Source organism: Adelges cooleyi, unplaced genomic scaffold (assembly GCF_023614345.1).
Source record: "Adelges cooleyi isolate 19-005CV unplaced genomic scaffold, UGA_ACOO_1.1 ACOO_flye_CR_arks_rails_tigmint_CR_PRNA_14, whole genome shotgun sequence".
Taxonomy (NCBI): domain Eukaryota; kingdom Metazoa; phylum Arthropoda; class Insecta; order Hemiptera; family Adelgidae; genus Adelges; species Adelges cooleyi.
Window position 1 is genome coordinate 913,227 of NW_026095795.1, and position 15,784 is coordinate 929,010.

Consider the following 15,784-nt stretch of genomic DNA (forward strand, 5'->3'; position numbering starts at 1 on the left):
ACGCAAAAATGGGGACAATATGAAATTTCTCGTTAAAATGTTTAGTATTAAGAATGATGGGGAAATAAAATAGTTGGGCTAAAGGGCTAGTCTTGTTTAAACGCCTATAAAAAGTTGAAAAAATTACAATTTGGACATATTTTATAGTAGTACATATTATATAATAGATAGACCCAAAAACATTTTTTTTTTATTTTCTTATTTGGATTTATTTAACCAGGCTTCAAAAACTAGGTCATTAGTCTATGTATAAGATACAATGTGCAATGTGATTGATTATTACTACGAATTCTATGTTATATTAATATTCAGTTTTATACATATCAAAAACTGTATAAATTTGTGTACATTATTTTCTTCGAGTGCATCTTTTAGTCAGTTTGGGATGTTATGTTGAATACTGGCAGACGTGTATTCTAGGCAGTCTCGTATGAGGGTATGATGATGCTTAGGGTGGCATTGCAAGTCTGGTAGAAAGGGTGGAGAAGGAGGATAGCTGAAGATTTTGATTTAGGAATGGGGCTAAGACCCCATAAGAAATTAAAAAATAATGAAACCTTTAACTAAAAAACAAATATGTTTTTGAGCTTCTATACTATACCTATGTAGTACATGCAATTTTAGAGAATAGTTTTAATTTTTTCCTAACATGTGTTTTTATGCGTTTAGCAGTTATTTATATCAAAAGATTTACTTGCCATGTTTTTGGCAAAAAAATAAAATCCGTTCAATTCACTTTTACACAATATCCCTATTTGGCTCTAAAAAACATTTTTAAACAATGCCATTGATATAAAGAACTTATATAAAACTAACAAATAAACAATGTTTTAAAAATGGTGGAATATATATTTAATTTGACAGCTTAAACATATTATGGAAAATATATTGAAAGACATGACAGCACCAACTAATTGGTATATGTTATTAGGTATAGTTATTATTTTGGTGAAACCTATACAACTAAAATCTAAAAAACAACGAAACCCTAACCAATGTGTGATTACACAGTTATCCATAAAACCCCTATCCAAATGTGTAAATAATTCTGGTTCAAAACCCTGTTTCAATAATTGATTACGTTCTCGCTTCTATTTTAACGTAACACCCATAAATTTTATTAGTAAATTTAAGCACCAAATGTGGCAATCTATCAAACGAATTTGTCTACGGCCGTACCTTCAGGGATTAAATAGCCTTCAATCATTGTTTCCTTTTCGACTTTTCTGGCAAACAAGGGAGTAACGGTATATAGTCTCAGAGTTTCTTTGATTACACGTTCCAAGTATTGCATCTTCTGTAAATCCTCATAGGTAGGTTGTCGATCTGGGTCGCCAGCAGAAAATATTGCCAATAATTCTTCCAACACCTATTTATAAGCAGAAATACAAAATATATCATTTTTTAGTTACCGAGAATATTTATAATATTTAATTTTGGAATTCATAAAACTGAATACGAATTAAAGTTTACTTTATTTTGTACATCCTGATGATGAGCCAACATAAATATTGCACATGCATTCGTAAAAGCTGTCGTGTCTTGACCCGCTAAAATCAAATTTTAAAAGACAGAATTTAAAAAATACAGCCCTTGTTTTTTTGGAATTATTTAATGATATTGGCGTTATAATGCTTTTATATGTCACAGGTACATATTGTTTAATTATTTTGTTGTCAATTTTGTTTTGAAACTTAATTTTGAATTGAATTTATGGCAATGGACCAAATTAACAATCGTGTTCTCTATTCTCGAACAACAACATAAAAGAATAATTGAGTTAACTACCGTTAATTAATGTTAAAATGCATATTTACATATAGTCATTCAACAAATTGTTTCGACCGATTATTATCAAATTTTATCTTGACCATTTAATCAATTTGACTAATCATAGAATTTATGTTAGTTAAAAAATATTTTTAAAAAAACACTTTAACCTTGTTATAAGTATATGAAAGTACAAACTGAGTCTTAACATTTTCAAAGACCAACTCTAATGCCACCAATTCTATCCCAAAAAAATTGTTTAAAACAAAAATGTGTACCAAATATAACAGTTATTATTTCATCCCGTAGTTGCTTAAATGTCATCTGATGTCCATTTTCGAGCAGTATCTCAATAAACGATTTAGATTTAAGGTCAATACACTCTTCGTCATGTTCTCCTTGGTTGTGTGTATTATTGTTTATCCATTCTGTATTTAATCTCTCGGCTAAATCTTCGATAAAATTGTAGATTTTACTTTGACTAATGTCATGTTTGCGTTTAAACGTCGACAACTGAAACAGACTGTTATTCAGAAACCACGGGTGTGTTACACGGTATTCACAAATCTAAAAAACACAATGTTTATTACAAAGAGCTGTCATGTCGGCTCAAAATATCGTCGGTAAAGTACTTTTAAGTTATTAAGTATACCTAGTAATATTGATAATTGCGGATACCTTTTGGATGACATGTAAATTCTCCGCAAATACGTGTTTGGCGTTTTTTTGTGCATTAAATTTTACACCCAAAGCGGTTCTTCCGATCATCTCCATAGTCGCCATATCTATTGCACAGCTTATTTCACAATCATTTGATTTGATTTCCCTTTTCTCGTACAATTCACCTGTTCTTTTTCCATTAATGAAACATCCTGTTTGAAAATATTCCATTGCCTATAATTGATTCGTTTAACACATTATATTCTTTAGATTTGTTAAACAGATTAGGGTTGGTAAGAACTGCTTCTACAACTTCAGGTTTTTTCGAAAATATGTACAAGCGATTAAAAACCCAAGCTTTGAATAAAGTGTTCTCGTAACTGTATTACAAAGACAACGAACAAATTACTGTTGCTCTTAAATGACTAGAAAATTAGAATTAAAAAATAATAATAATATGTAACAGATAGACGTGAATATATGTAATTACTCTCTGGAAATGTTTAGAATATTCATCAATAATTTTTCAGGTCCTTCAAGTAAAACGGGTAACATTCCCACTAAAAATAATCCATCTGGACCTGGTATTCGATTTGCCAATGCTATGTTTCTACGGTTTACTATTTTACAATACACAACTACTAAAAATAATATCACAGCTGTAAGTATAACAATAATGTTATTTAGACTTGTATCATTTATTGTGCCGAGCACCTGAAAATATTGAGTCCATAAATTATTATTTTTATTTATCATGGTGTTAGTTTTGTTTAATATAATTTAGTGCTATAACTAAAATCGATTTAGGAATAATAAGGTGAACATTTCGAGTGTTCGATTGGGCACATTCGTAATAATATGTAAAAATGATTTAATGATCATAAAAAACGATTTTTTTTTTTAGTGATATAATACATAGGCATAATCTGGAGGGGCGAGGGGAATAAGTTTAGGTTAGGTTAAGTTGTAGAAGATAGTATAATTGTAGTGCAATCGTTTAACCAATACAAACTATTTTAAAAATATAAGTTGATTTTTTTTTTACTTAAATCCCTAGTCATAATAATTGAAATGTTGAGTTATTAATTTTTTACCTGCTGAGACGAAACCATTTCAATTAATTGAATTAAAAACTTGAAATTCTCTTTGCAGTTATACACAAGGACTAAATCGGTTTTTTGATCATTCTTTACATTTATACTCTTATGCCATACACACTCCTACAAGTATTCAGCACAAACATAATAATAATAATAATACATTTCGAATAGGTGTTATTTATACTTACGTCCACATACATTAACTCATATTTGAATTAAAATATGCATAATATTAACGTGTTAATGTAATTAGGTGCTATTTGTTACTATTGAATATTCAACAATGTCAACAAAAAAGCCAGCATAATTGGGTCGAGGTCTATTTAGGGATACAAATAATTGTACCTAAAGACAATGCCGTAGTTAAAATTGTATTATTCGACTAAGTGTGCCCGATAATCTTCATTTATTATTTATTGTGTTAGTCCAGATAAACTTTATTTAAATGTCGATTAGTAATGATTCATTTTTAGTTTATATTAATTAGCGAATTAAAATTAATATTTGCTACTATCTTCTTCTTCTTCTATCGAAGGTTGGAAATTATCATGGCTATATGGTATTTGTCCTTGGCTGCACTGAACAGTGCCTTAGTGTTGTATTGTAACCACTCTCTTAGATTTTGCAGCCAGCTCGTTCTAGGTCTTCTCCTGCTCCTCTTCCTGCAAATTTTTCCTTGTATTATGAAATACAAGAGCTGATATTTTTAATCCCTCTGGTTCTGTGCCTATAATTCTTAAAACATAAAATGGATTGGTCGAGCAAGTGAATAACGACAAGAACTGTGACAAGGTCAGGACCACAACAGCTGTGTAGCTAAAGTTCTTCAATGAATTCTTAGAGCGAACAAGAAACTGCAGAAAACGAGTTAGTAGAGAATGCCGGGAAAAGATTGATAACAGAGACGAGTTGAGTGAAATATAAGTTTGTATAAAATTGTAAAAATGGACATAAACATTAAGTGTAGACTTTAATTGTCGTTTGTTTTCAGGTAAGAGTTTTTACATAGTAAAAAATAATAAAATAAATAATTTGTTTTCAGAGCAACACAGTTTGTTTATCTTTTTGACAATTTTCCTTTATAAAATTGAATATAGTATAACGACCCATTATAAATATAATTATAAACAAATAAGGAATATATATTTTTTATCTGTTAATTTCTTTGAACAATATATCTTGTAAAAAAAAATAATATACAACATTACATTGGGACTACTGTGCTACGTTATTTTTTTGCCAGCAGCTGTGATTCTTTGCAGTATTTGGCGACACAATTGCAACTATTTGAAAACATCGCCGTTGTGTGTTCACAATCGTCGTTCTTGCACATTGATCGGCCACGACAACAGTAAGGATAAATAATCAAGATCGTCGCCACCAGAAGTAGAGGAAGGTAGCTTATCCACGTGCTTGTTCGGCTGGTGTCACATTCGTCGGGCTTTCCATCGCAACTGTAACACATGGACATGAAGAAGTACTTAAAAACAAAAAAATACAAAAGAAACTTTTCGAAAAACGTCTAAGCACGTGACAATGGTTTTTTTTTAAATTTAAATGAGTGCAAACCCACGTCATGACCAAGAAACGAGATGGTCTCAAAATGATCAATCCAGTGTTATCCATACATCTAACTTAGTTAGAATAAAATATACTGATCGCCGGTCCCTTATAACCTCGCTTATCACTAATCCTTTATCAGCAGCCCCTTATCAGTGATAACAGACATGAGCGTTACCAGCCAAGGTGGATTAATCCATCTTAAAATCACACACCACCACCACCTAACCTAAACACGTCAGGCAATGTCGATTGTTGGAACCACTGGCTGGTTTTATTTTAGTGAAACGATATCTGATTCTGATATATATTACACATGACATATTATAAATTTAACGATATGATTTCATCGTTAAATAGTCAAAAAAGAGATGCAATTTTTTCCTGACCATTGTGAGGACTGTCAACTTCACCTAAGACATTGACGACGACATTGCCTATTTGTCAACATTGTCGGTAATATATATATATATATATAAATCAAGAACTCGTGTTTCATACTTGTCTTGGTTTCGGCAACTATCATAATAGTCCAATGCCTCTGTGGAGACTTGTGAGCAGCTGATCTTGCAGTGATCGTCACAGCGATGAGGTTTTCTGGTGGTGGCACGACCGGTTGACAGTATTTTGTTCATGAGTTTTTTGGACAACGAATTATCAGTTGTCGCTGGTGGAGAAGAATGTTCTTTTTGCAGAGGTAAAGCGGTGCTCTGTACAGGTACTTCTGGCATGAGAGTTGTAATTACTTCTGGTAACAGACTGCTTGTGGTATCCGATTCGTCGTGGGATTGTTCAGCAGCACTAAGGTGGTAACCCACAGGCCGCGCTGATATGAAACAAATCATCAATTGCAGCTGTACTAGAAAGGCACACAGAAATCGCCAAGGCGGCATTTTGTATAGTTTGCCAGTACAATGGCATGTACACTTGGATGCAAATGTTTCGAAAATGATAATAACAATCATTTCCCGCGACAAGTTTGATTGCAAAACCGTTACTATAGCGCAGCACAGTTATTCTTCGACCAGCGACAAAAAAAATATAAATTGAAAATGGATAACTATTGACTATGTCAATACGTTTTTATAGACAGACGATCAACCCTAGTCGTATCCATCCTAATATTAAAAATACGATTTTAATCACATGTCACTGTACTCGTTCGGTAAATACCTAACCTAACCTAACCTAACCTAACAAAAACTTGGTATAACCAAGATAACCATAAATTTAGTCTATTCTGTGGTATCGCAAAGCTAAACCTAACCTAACCTAACCTATTCAACAGTTGTTCATTTTATGTTTCAATAACCATAACAAGTAATTCTACAAATTGAATGTATATGGTACATAGAGGTTAGGTTAATGGTGACTGTTTCAACAATTTTCAACATTAAAGTCTAAGAAGAATACCTAGGCTTTTTTTTAGGAATTAAAAAATTTGTTTATAATTATAGTAATTTCCTCAGAGAGAACAATATTCGCATGTCTAATTATTGGGTTTTGCCTCTTGGATTAACCATTCGTATGAATGTGTAGGTTAGATGTTAATGATTAACTTATCCATGGACTAAAAGACCAAAGTAGATAGATAGATAATTAACTTTTAGGTTCCTTGAACGCTTTAGCATTAATGACCATAGAGAGATCTCTACTAAACGAAATAAATACAGATGATATTATTGTAGAGTTCCAAAAAGAGAAGAGAAAATAATATAATTAGGTTAGTTTTAAAATATTATATTTTTATTTTGTCATTTAAATAACAATATTGTATATTTGTATGTAACGAAAATTGACTAATTTTTAAGATTTGATCATACGAAAGCGATATGACTTCTTCGTTGATGTCAAACGTCTAAAAATTGAGTAAAAATTACAGCTGGGTTTGAACAAGCAAGAATTAATTAGTAAAAAATCGTATTGCCTTCTTGATTTTTAAAAAATCAAGTAAGTATGGTAATTAAATTGAAAAAAATGGAGACTGTAACATTAAGAGCTTGCTGTGAATAGGAATAAAAAAACAAAATGCTACACACAAAAAATGAGATGATTTATATTTAAATTACCCAAAACGACCAATTAATAATGCTGGCCAATAATAATACAAGCTTACTTAGCAAAGATTCTCGTTTCACAGGTAACAACATAACAACAACTGTTTTTTGTGCATTTACTCTTGTTTAATATTTTAAAAGTCATAAATCATAAATCGATGCGATAAGTTTTGACCGACAAGTTCAGGGTTAATGACAGGTCAATGGAAGACGAGCAATGGACATATCAGTTCTCTCTCCAACCAACCAATGGAAGTCGAGGAATACACGATTTGACGTTAATATAAATTTCGCTTCATTGTCTATTTTAATGATCAATGTGTAACATGTATATGCTTTATTTTATTAAAATTATGTACAGATGTATAATTTAAATATAATATATGACATCTAAAACTTGCCTAGCTGTAATGAGTTGTCTTTATGGATCGGATCAATGTAATTTTTATTAATAAATATTCAAACGAATAAAATCACTTTCAAGTAAACGCTTTGATTCAATGCTTATTTGTATATTTATATTTATACAGATACAGTAAGGTGCAAAAGTGAGTTAACAGTATGGGTTCTTTTTATTTTTATGCCCGTCAAACAAAAAATGTGTATTTAATAAAAAAATGTAAATTTAGAAATTAAATTAATTAACAATTAAATGAATATAAATAAAACATATATTTTTGCAGGAGATATCATTCATATTATAATAATTTGTTCAGTTTTGCTCCATATTTTTGAAAAATGTTTACCTTTTTCACCGCCCAGATAAACGTGAATAATATACTTAATTTTTTTATTATTGCTATTTAAACATAATAACTGGGCTAAATTCCAGAATGTGGTGTCTGAGGCGTAGCTGCTGCAGTTATTTTGGTACCTCAATATATAGGCCACCAGTATAATGTTCAAAAGCGATGCATTACCTACCGTACTTTTAAATGGAATGTTTATATTAAATCTAGTATATATAGAAGGGGAGTCGATATTTGAGAACTTACATCTGCAATTCTTCACCAAAAATTGGATTTTAATTTTCACCAACATATTTGTTTGTACACGGAGAAGACTTACACACATTTAAGATTTATACAGCAATAAAATATCTTCTAGGTATTACGCATCGAAGCTAAAATTAGTACAGAGCATTAGGCTTGTTGATTACTAAACTGCAACTATAAAAATTAAAATACAAGTAGAACACTTGAGACTATTTAAAGCCCTTATCGAGAAGTATGCCAATTTTTTTAAACTAAATTTTACTGCGTTTAACGATACAGTTTACTTAAAGTGAATTCCATGCATTACACATCTTCGGTTTAAATAATTAACAAAATTGTATTATGTTTTTATTTTGTACCGTGTATTATTTATTACAAGTAAAATATGATAATATGATATAGCTGCGTGAATAAATAAACAATAATTAAACAATAATAATATTATAACATTACTTTTTCAAATTTAAATTGACACATCGTAATCGGATACATAACACAAATTGTTAAAAATTATATAATAAATAATAATATATACTTTTGATTATCATTCATATATTATATATGTAATAATTATTAACCAACAATAAAATATATAGGAGTTTAAAAAAATTAAATAATTTAATCAGAGTTAAAAACGCGTGCACCGTGTTACCATTAGAATATAATATTATCGTTATATTGATTTGTTATAAAAAAAATAGTATATTAAATTATAAAAACACAAAGTTATTACTATTAAATATATATTAAGTAGGTTCATGCTTAAAATTTAACGTTAAAATGATGATCAAATCAACAAATTGTACAAATCCAATAATAAACCGTGACAACAATCGGCGATAAACTTAATTGCATGAAATAACCTTTCGGTTTCTAAAATATATGAATTTCTTTAATTCCATAGATATAATTATACTATAATTTCATGAAACAACTTTTTATTTGTGTGAATAAAAATGAATATTAAATAATACTCAATTTCTTTGGTTTGAATAAAATCGGTGGAAAAACTGGTCGAAAACAAAATTACATTTCAGCGATCTTTTAAAATGACTAGTAAAGAGTAATAACATAATATACCTTAAAAAATTAAAATATTTATAACCATAATCAATTGTATGAAACGTTAAGTAACAGCGAACATTTGCACTAAAAGTATTGAATTTTAAGTACTTATTTCATGACATTTGCAAGTTCACATTGTGTGATTAGTATTTATCGAATTGAAATAATATAGTCCGGTAAATACTAGACACATAAATACTAAGCAAATTGAAGTAAGTAATATTTAAGTCCGTCAACGTTTAAATCTTAAGCAGTAATTTGTGGTTCGATATACAACGATCGTTATCATAAATATTAAATAATTCTATTACAATATAATAACAAGTTATAAAATATTTAAAAAAAAAAAAACATAATTCGATTCAATGTGTAAAAATATGGTGTTAGCTTGTTAAATAGGTAACTATTACTCTTAATGATTGTGTACATAATTGTTTTGACAATTAAGTGCGAATGATCGAAACAGAGCAAGTATTTTTATTTATTTAGAAACCTATTCACCTCATGGTGGCAGCGTTGGATCTTCAAGACCCGTTAAGCTCACACGATGACGATGAAGATTTCTACTTATTTTCATATTAAATTTATACCATAATTAGTACTAAAATTTACGTGATCAAAACATTGAAAAATATTAATTATTGTGATGCTTCAACAATAATGAATTAAATATAAATAATTATTAATATAAAAATTCAGTGTTGTTAGTGATGCGTTAAAAAAACTTTGGTGCATTATTTACGTAGAAGTACGTCAATTATTATTGACGACTACGTTTTGGTTTAGTACGTGGCTGTTGTCGATGTTTGTTTGTGCACAACGTTATTGCCCTGCGCTAATTCTCCGCGTTGTAAAGCCTGATACTTCAAAAGTGCGTCATATCCGTAAGCAAACATAGCGGCAAATCCAAAGAACTAAACAGATAATAATACAACAATTGTATCATTTAACATTAAATAGTCTATTCGATTTTGTATTAATAAAATACCGTTTTTACTTACCAAACTCAAGGTATAGCTAAAATTTAAACCCGTTTGTCCAGCAGCTACTGCAGCAGATATTATATACAATATTGGCCAACAGGCGTTAAAGATCATTTCCTAAAATTTCAAAATAAATGTAACGTAACGTTTCTTTTGAATCGACAACACAACAAGATTGCGACTTACGATTTTCAGCCATGGTATTTTATAGAAGCTTTCGACCACATGGAACAAGTAGAATACCAACATGAACAACGAAAACCAGAAACCAAACATGGATATTGACGTCACAGCACTATTTTGGTACCACATGTTGTAAGTGGAAAATGAAATGGCTATAAGACTGAGAATTACACAAGCCTAAAAAAAAAAAACATTAAGTAATAAATACTTTAATTGTAAATAAAAATGTTCATCATCAAGCCAAATTACATCAATGTTACACTTACGATTTGGGCAATTTTCAATTTTCCCTCAAGCGTGTATAAGTACGTATTATCATATCTAAGATTTGTAATAACTTCCGTATTTGTAACCGTTGTAGTGGTTGTGTGTTGATTTGGAAAACCTGGATCGGCCATTCTGTCGATTCGTACTAAACATAAATGTTAAAATTAAGAAATACACAAGAAGAATCATAAACAATTAAAATAGTATAAATATTATTTTTCAAAATCAATCAAAAATGTGTTGTACATTTTTTGGTTTTTTGATAAAAGAATAAAGTACAAAATTTGACTTAGTTTTTTTTAAATATACAATACTATTTCCAGATCATAAATATAAAAATTAAGTCTTAAAGAAAATCAAAGGAAAGCTCATTATAAAGTAAAGAATTATTATTTCCACATTGTCCAACTAAAGTTTAATACATTTATATTCAAAGAATACCTCAAAACAAATAATTGACTTATTTAAATATATATCTGAAAGTTAGTATGCTTTTTTTTTTAATTGAAAATAATATACATTTAAAGTGTGTTTTTTTTTGTTTTTAATTTTGAATTGGAAGGTGTGTACTTATTTAACTTATAGTCGTCAGTATTTTTTACCTAAGGTATTCGATGGCAAGTATATATTTGTAGAAACAAGAATTTGTTTGTTCTACATGAAATATTCATCAAACAATACTGTTTAATGTTGTTAGCATACAAATTGTATAAAATAATTTAAAAAATAATATTTTATTATTTTAAACGAATGTAAAACAATATTTTTATTTAAAGGAAATGTTGATTAAATCTTTAAAAGAGCATAATAAAAATAAATATAAATTGAAAACACCTGTACGTTATAATAAAATATAATATTCTGTTATTTAATAAATACATAAAGTGTATGGCTCATTCATAAAAATCTGCTTTAGAGTTTAAGTACGATTCAATAAGTACTAATTAGTGAAATCTTGTAACAAATTTGGTGTATTTAAAATAACAAATAGAAAATACATCTCCGATGACTATTAAAAATGTATTATGTAAAATAGTTAGGTTACACTATTTAAACATGAAATAGAAAATAATTGTTGAAATAGTTGTACCACCTTATCAATGGATATAAATTACAATTATTGGTAAAATAAAATTATAAGTAAAAAAAACTAAATAATTAACGTTACTTTTATTAAAAAATTGTTTAGTTAGTTTTAAAAGGTCGTATGCACCCGAATTTCTGACGTACAAAACTGACTACGCAGAATGTTTAATAATTGCTCCACGGTGGATTTAAAGCAAAAACGCCTACCAATAAATCAAAATTTCTAGTATACATAAGTATTAAAAATATCAAAAACTAGCTTTGATTTGTGTGTATAAGATACAAAATAGATATAAAAAAAAAACATTTTATACCTTATTAAATACTTAATTAAAATTTGTCCATTACTGGTCATTAGGTACCATCAATTACTCATCTGCGCTCCCAACATATTTTGTTACCAAATATGGCAAAACGCGATAACGTAATAATTTGCTACTTACTTATACTTGCTTAGATTTTTGTTATAATTCCGAAAACAACAATACGACGTTGAACGTAAAAAGAGGCAACAAGTGAACTTTTAAACACTACAAAAAAAACACTTTTATCACTGGATTGCAGTTAAGACCCTATGTATTATAATATTATTACACGAACACGTCTGGACGGTGTACACAGCTATAATATTAATATAATATACTGTTGGTTTTTTTTTTTTCTATACGTTTGTTGTTGCCACTATCAATATTATTTCGATTTTCCACCGACGAGCTGGATCACTATCAAAACAGTATGATAGCTTGGTTTTTTTTTTTTGCTTAAGTACATACTGGGCAATGGCCTTTGTCGCCTGGTTATTGGTCAGTCGACACAGTAGCAACTATAGCAACAGTATAATATTATTATTGTGTAATCTCAAGAGTGGGTGTACAACAAAACAGCTCCCTTCCACCACAACAAGGCAATACAGTTTTACATAGTAACTAAAATACAAAACAGCAACAGCTGCCTGCTGCACTATCTAGTGTCTACAATCTATACAGTACACATCTTGGCGGCGTATACACTGTAATAACAGCTAATACACTACTCAAAATTCAAAACATACAGTACACCTATTTAATTAACGCATAACTAAACCACGACAGTACCAGCACAATCACTGTGTAATATAATAATTAGCAGCTGTGCCTGAGACTTCCAAATTAAAGGGGCCTCAGTTCGATTACACACACTCTTTTATACGAATATAATCTATATATTTTACTTATCTCTGAAAACTGTGGCGCTTCATTTGTAGGTGTACACAATTTTCAATGAAAATTACACATTGGTTTTTGTATTAGTAAGAGCAAACACAAATGAGTGAGCAATGTTGCTCATCGGTTATTGTTTTTAATGACTAACAAAAAGTATAGTATTTATTCTTTATCTGAAAAAAATATTTTATTTTAATGTAGGTAGGCATTAGGTTCTAGCTTTCCTACCGAATGTCTATACACATATTATGTTGTATTTAATTTTAGTATAAAAATGAATGTGTTTACCACGAGTTTAGAATAATTGTAATTTTTGTATACGTACTAGTACAGTTTTGTGGTAGAATTGCAAAAGTTGATATTATATCACTTTGCCTAACTTTTGAGAAAATACAAGTTACTTCACACTTAAGTTCTAAAATGATTTAGTTAATTCTATAAATATTAAAATATATTTCATTACGATACCAGCAATTATATTTTGTAGTATGCTTAAAGTGTCGCATGTGCCGCGTGAAAGCCTGACAAATTTTTATAATAGTAGTTCCGTTGTACCGACACAAAACATAACAACCACTGGACTGTAATTGTTTCTAAGGAATAACAAATTTAACAAATTTCTTCATTTGGTCGTATTTGGTCACACTTTACTGTCCTCTCGTTTATTTAAGCTGTCTTTAACGATTCTTCGCTTTGCACACAACACATCGGTCCAACCATTTGTGACTTTAACCATAAATTCTATAACTGATCTATTTCATAAAATTCTATTTCCATGTCTTTAAACATCCCCTTGAACATTCAATCAATACTCTTTTTCAAAATTGTCCTGATAATATTACATTAACGTTGAGACTAATTGTATCGACAAAAACAAAAAATGAACTAAAGTTAATCGAAAAAGAAAACAAATCAAGTTAAATATTATTAAATAAGGGTCATTTGCTAAAACTGAAATTATTATTTAGCACAATAAACATTCTATTAAAAAACAAGAAGAGCAAATCAGTTAGATATCTGAAATTTATATTACATAAATATTTGGAATGTGTTCAAATTGCAATATTTAAAAAACCGTATATTACATTGACTTACATTAGTTTTATATTAAATACATAATATTTAACATGATCAAAAATAAACATACATCATATTGCTTAGATACTGTCGGTTGTATTTTCATAGCTCAGATGATGTTATTTGTCGCATAATAGTCGAATAGAACACTTCAATTTTTTTAACGTATTGAATGTCCGATGTTTTAAACTGCAAACACTGGAAAAAAATTGAGAAAAAAATGTAGTAAATAAACAAAAATAAATATTGAGCTTTTATTATTTTGAATCTAAATTTTTTATGTGTAAAAAAAATCTAAACACAAGCAGTCTAAATAAACACAGCCTCAACTCTGTTAAGTTAGAGAGCAAGCACAGTTTAAGACACAAATCATTTTGTGATTTAGTTATTAGTTAAAATTTATTAGAAAACTTATAATCAAGTAAAAATACAAATGCGCATATGCACACAAATTAAAATAATAATAAATAAAAATCAGCCTTTTAATATTCAACACTTAACAGGAGATGTTAAGACATCAATTAAAACATATTTTGTTTTTTTAAATGTGTTTAGTACGCATATTGGGAAGTGACTTTGCATTTTAACCTCAATTTTTATGAAATTTGACTCTTTGTATATTTCTTATGATGTTAAACGAGTTTAATTAATACATACTATAATGTTAGGGCAATGTTACATAATTGAGGCAAAATAAGACCCTCGTTTTTTTAGTAACAATTACTTTATTATCCATTTAAAATAAGTAGTTTTCATATGACAAAGTTGTATATTACCGTAATATCGTCTGTTACTTTAAGCGATACAGTCGATTCTTTGTGACCATACTTCATAGTGCATCTAACCTAAAATATTAAAATGTATCGATTAACTTCCTTAATATACTAATGTAAAAGTAAATTGTACACAGTTGTAAGCTTAAATAAATTAAACGATATGTGATAACAAAACAATTAATAATAATGTGTGTGAAAAAGTAAACGTATTTACAGTAATACATTCTCTACTGAGTGATCAAATTAAACATAAGACATTAATTTTCTTTGAAATCACTGGCAATTTCGTAGTATATATTTTCAAATAAATGTTAGTATTTAAATGTTAGATTTGACTACCTTGTATATATAAATAGATTTATTTAAGCAATTTCAGGTCTAATATATTAAACTTGAATTATTTAAAATTACCCTTGTCGGATCTCTGAGAATTAAGTTGTACGATGCACTCTCAAATTCCTTCCACGTCTTAAGATACATCTTTTAACAGATGAATTCTACTTTAAACTTTAACTATCACTGGGGATTAATCAAAAATAATAATATGCCTATAAAACTTGGGTTTTATGACGATTTAATAAATAAATAGAAAAAGTCAGTTTAAACACAATAATAAATAACAACTATAGTTTGTTATTGTTAATCCCGAATCCGTTAATTTATATGTAAAAATGTAAGTCACGTCACTCCACACAACAATTATTTAGAAGACATGTCGGCTATCACCTTTTAGGCTGATGATTGATAACAGAACCGACAACCAGATAACTGATAACAGCACTTATCACAACCTCCAAATAAACATACAATAATATTGTCACTATAGTCATGACCTAACTGACTGTAAAAATTGTTTTTCAAAATATTTTAACAATAAATTATAATAAATGTGAATTTATTAACAAAGTACTAAGAATTAATATTAATGAATAAAACAATTTAAATACAATAATTCTGTTGTTAAATTTTATTATTACGTAGGTTTTATATTAAAAAAAATTAT

At 28.8% G+C, this 15,784-nt stretch overlaps 3 protein-coding genes across 3 annotated transcripts; all 3 read right to left on the bottom strand.

The window, feature by feature from the left end:
- Nucleotides 1-1,153: 1,153 nt before the first annotated feature.
- On the bottom strand, nt 1,154-5,935 carry LOC126847945 (cytochrome P450 4C1-like). The gene is made up of 5 exons (XM_050588388.1): nt 5,579-5,935; nt 2,449-2,664; nt 2,049-2,337; nt 1,474-1,550; nt 1,154-1,369 (listed from the first exon to the last, which is right to left on the bottom strand). The coding sequence occupies exons 1-5, from the start codon at nt 5,933-5,935 to the stop codon at nt 1,154-1,156; spliced, it is 1,155 nt and encodes a 384-aa protein (XP_050444345.1).
- A 2,654-nt stretch (nt 5,936-8,589) lies between these two features.
- On the bottom strand, nt 8,590-12,570 carry LOC126847949 (MARVEL domain-containing protein 1-like). Its single transcript, XM_050588393.1, has 5 exons — nt 12,170-12,570; nt 10,640-10,785; nt 10,377-10,550; nt 10,209-10,307; nt 8,590-10,121 (listed from the first exon to the last, which is right to left on the bottom strand). The coding sequence occupies exons 2-5, from the start codon at nt 10,769-10,771 to the stop codon at nt 9,990-9,992; spliced, it is 537 nt and encodes a 178-aa protein (XP_050444350.1). The 5' UTR covers nt 10,772-10,785; nt 12,170-12,570; the 3' UTR covers nt 8,590-9,989.
- Nucleotides 12,571-13,933: 1,363 nt separating this feature from the next.
- LOC126847954 (signal recognition particle 9 kDa protein) lies at nt 13,934-15,499 on the bottom strand. The gene is made up of 3 exons (XM_050588402.1): nt 15,193-15,499; nt 14,782-14,850; nt 13,934-14,203 (listed from the first exon to the last, which is right to left on the bottom strand). Exons 1-3 carry the CDS (start codon nt 15,259-15,261, stop codon nt 14,108-14,110), a joined length of 234 nt encoding a protein of 77 aa, XP_050444359.1. The 5' UTR covers nt 15,262-15,499; the 3' UTR covers nt 13,934-14,107.
- Between the last annotated feature and the right edge of the window lie 285 nt (nt 15,500-15,784).

Excerpts from the sequence above, each read along its gene's own strand:
- LOC126847949 (XM_050588393.1), bottom strand. The coding sequence starts at position 10,771 with ATGGCCGATCCAGGTTTTCCAAATCAACACACAACCACTACAACGGTT. Across the intron at positions 10,308-10,376 it reads AAATACCATGGCTGAAAATC|GAAATGATCTTTAACGCCTG; the intron begins GTAAGTCGCAAT and ends TTGAAATTTTAG. Across the intron at positions 10,122-10,208 it reads TTAGCTATACCTTGAGTTTG|TTCTTTGGATTTGCCGCTAT; the intron begins GTAAGTAAAAAC and ends TTATCTGTTTAG.
- LOC126847945 (XM_050588388.1), bottom strand. The coding sequence starts at position 5,935 with ATGATTTGTTTCATATCAGCGCGGCCTGTGGGTTACCACCTTAGTGCT. Across the intron at positions 2,665-5,578 it reads AAGACAAGTATGAAACACGA|GCAATGGAATATTTTCAAAC; the intron begins GTTCTTGATTTA and ends AATCAATTATAG. Across the intron at positions 1,551-2,048 it reads AATAATAACTGTTATATTTG|CGGGTCAAGACACGACAGCT; the intron begins GTACACATTTTT and ends ATTTGATTTTAG.
- LOC126847954 (XM_050588402.1), bottom strand. The coding sequence starts at position 15,261 with ATGTATCTTAAGACGTGGAAGGAATTTGAGAGTGCATCGTACAACTTA. Across the intron at positions 14,851-15,192 it reads TTCTCAGAGATCCGACAAGG|GTTAGATGCACTATGAAGTA; the intron begins GTAATTTTAAAT and ends TTAATATTTTAG. Across the intron at positions 14,204-14,781 it reads AAGTAACAGACGATATTACG|TGTTTGCAGTTTAAAACATC; the intron begins GTAATATACAAC and ends ATTTTTTTCCAG.